This window comes from Meleagris gallopavo, unplaced genomic scaffold (assembly GCF_000146605.3).
Source record: "Meleagris gallopavo isolate NT-WF06-2002-E0010 breed Aviagen turkey brand Nicholas breeding stock unplaced genomic scaffold, Turkey_5.1 ChrUn_random_7180001921874, whole genome shotgun sequence".
NCBI classification, from domain to species: Eukaryota; Metazoa; Chordata; class Aves; order Galliformes; family Phasianidae; genus Meleagris; species Meleagris gallopavo.
Window position 1 is genome coordinate 1 of NW_011184599.1, and position 1,308 is coordinate 1,308.

Sequence of the window (1,308 nt, forward strand, 5' to 3'; positions counted from 1 at the left end):
TGACACCACAGACACACTTCCCAGCATTTGAGTTCTTGCTGAACTCACTCTCCGTTCCCATCGCTGCCACCGCTGAGGTGTCGGCACACCCTCGCCTGCATACTGGTCAGGTCTGTCATTTGTACCTGTGCTACGCTCGGGGTCTCGTCACTCATGTGAAACAGCAGAGGCAGCAGGACACTGTGGACGGTCTCCTTAATGTTTCCCTTCTTATACCACAGCACAGCGTCCATTAAATCTTTGAAGAGGCGGATGGAACACTCTCGTACTTCACTTGATACCTGAGGGAGGAGAACAGGCGGACCTCAGCAACGCACTCTCACTGCCCGTGGTGAGCATGAGCGTAGGCATGGCTGATGTGAAAGGAGATGCTTTGGAGACACACTCTGCACAAAGGCGCTGTGCAGTCGTGCAAAGCACTGAAACAGGTTTCCAGCACGGGATGCCTGTGCCTCAGAGTGTTCCCCCAGCCACCCCACCAGGTTAAAGGAGAGCTCCTCAGGCACCAGGACGATCAGGAGACAGGGCTGGCCCTCGGCAGTGCCTCCAGGGCACACGCTGCCCACTCAGCCCCCAGCTCCCTCCTATGGCTCCTGGAGAGAATGCCTGGTGTGGGTAGAGGAGGGAGCACTGGAGGGTTTTAAAGAAACCTTTGGCAGAAGATGCTTGGCACAACTGGGCCAGAGGCACAGGGGCCTCACACCACCAAGAACAACCAAGGTGTGCTGCCAAGACAAGGCCTGCTGGGCTGCAGAGCCCAGAAGACATCTCATTCTCGAGAGCAGGAGAGGCAAAGAAATGAGAAGGCTCTCCGGTTGAGCACCCACCCAGGGAGCTCAGCCTCCCACTCCCACTAAGCAGACTTACATGATTAAAAAGAGGCAGAATCTTCTCAGCCAGCTCCAGAGCAATGGGACTGGCATGCCTCTTCCCCAGATGGCGCATTACATTTCTGAAGATGTTCAGCACCTTCAGAGTAACGGGCGTGTTGGCAAACTGCTGGGTCTCCATGATGTCTGGAAGCAGGGCCCGTATTTCTCTTACCTGTACAAAACATACAATTTTCTTTTCATCAAGACAACAGTGGCTTAAAAGCTCTGATTACAGAGCACCAGCCACACACTTTGCTTGCTGGCAGCTGCCACACGAATGGCAGCGCCAGACTCTGGGCAGGCGCGCACTTATCGTGATGGGGAAGGTAGGAGAAGGAGGGCAGGTGAGCAAGGACGCCATGCCCCCTGCTTGGCCACCCCCTTTTCCAACAGGCCCCCAGGTAACCCATCTGGAAAGCTCCTGGAAATCTCCCCA

The 1,308-nt window shown here is 55.5% G+C and overlaps 1 protein-coding gene across 1 annotated transcript; it reads right to left on the reverse strand.

Annotated features, from left to right (window-relative positions):
• Positions 1–6: 6 nt before the first annotated feature.
• Positions 7–1,218, reverse strand: LOC109364784 (maestro heat-like repeat family member 5). The gene is made up of 2 exons (XM_019611383.1): positions 868–1,218; positions 7–281 (listed from the first exon to the last, which is right to left on the reverse strand). The coding sequence occupies exons 1-2, from the start codon at positions 1,009–1,011 to the stop codon at positions 45–47; spliced, it is 381 nt and encodes a 126-aa protein (XP_019466928.1). The 5' UTR covers positions 1,012–1,218; the 3' UTR covers positions 7–44.
• Positions 1,219–1,308: the final 90 nt, after the last annotated feature.

Bases quoted from the DNA above. Each gene is read 5' to 3' on its own strand.
- LOC109364784 (XM_019611383.1), bottom strand. From the start codon at position 1,011: ATGGAGACCCAGCAGTTTGCCAACACGCCCGTTACTCTGAAGGTGCTG. The intron at 282-867 runs GTAAGTCTGCTT...CTCCTCCCTCAG, and splicing joins TTCTGCCTCTTTTTAATCAT to GTATCAAGTGAAGTACGAGA.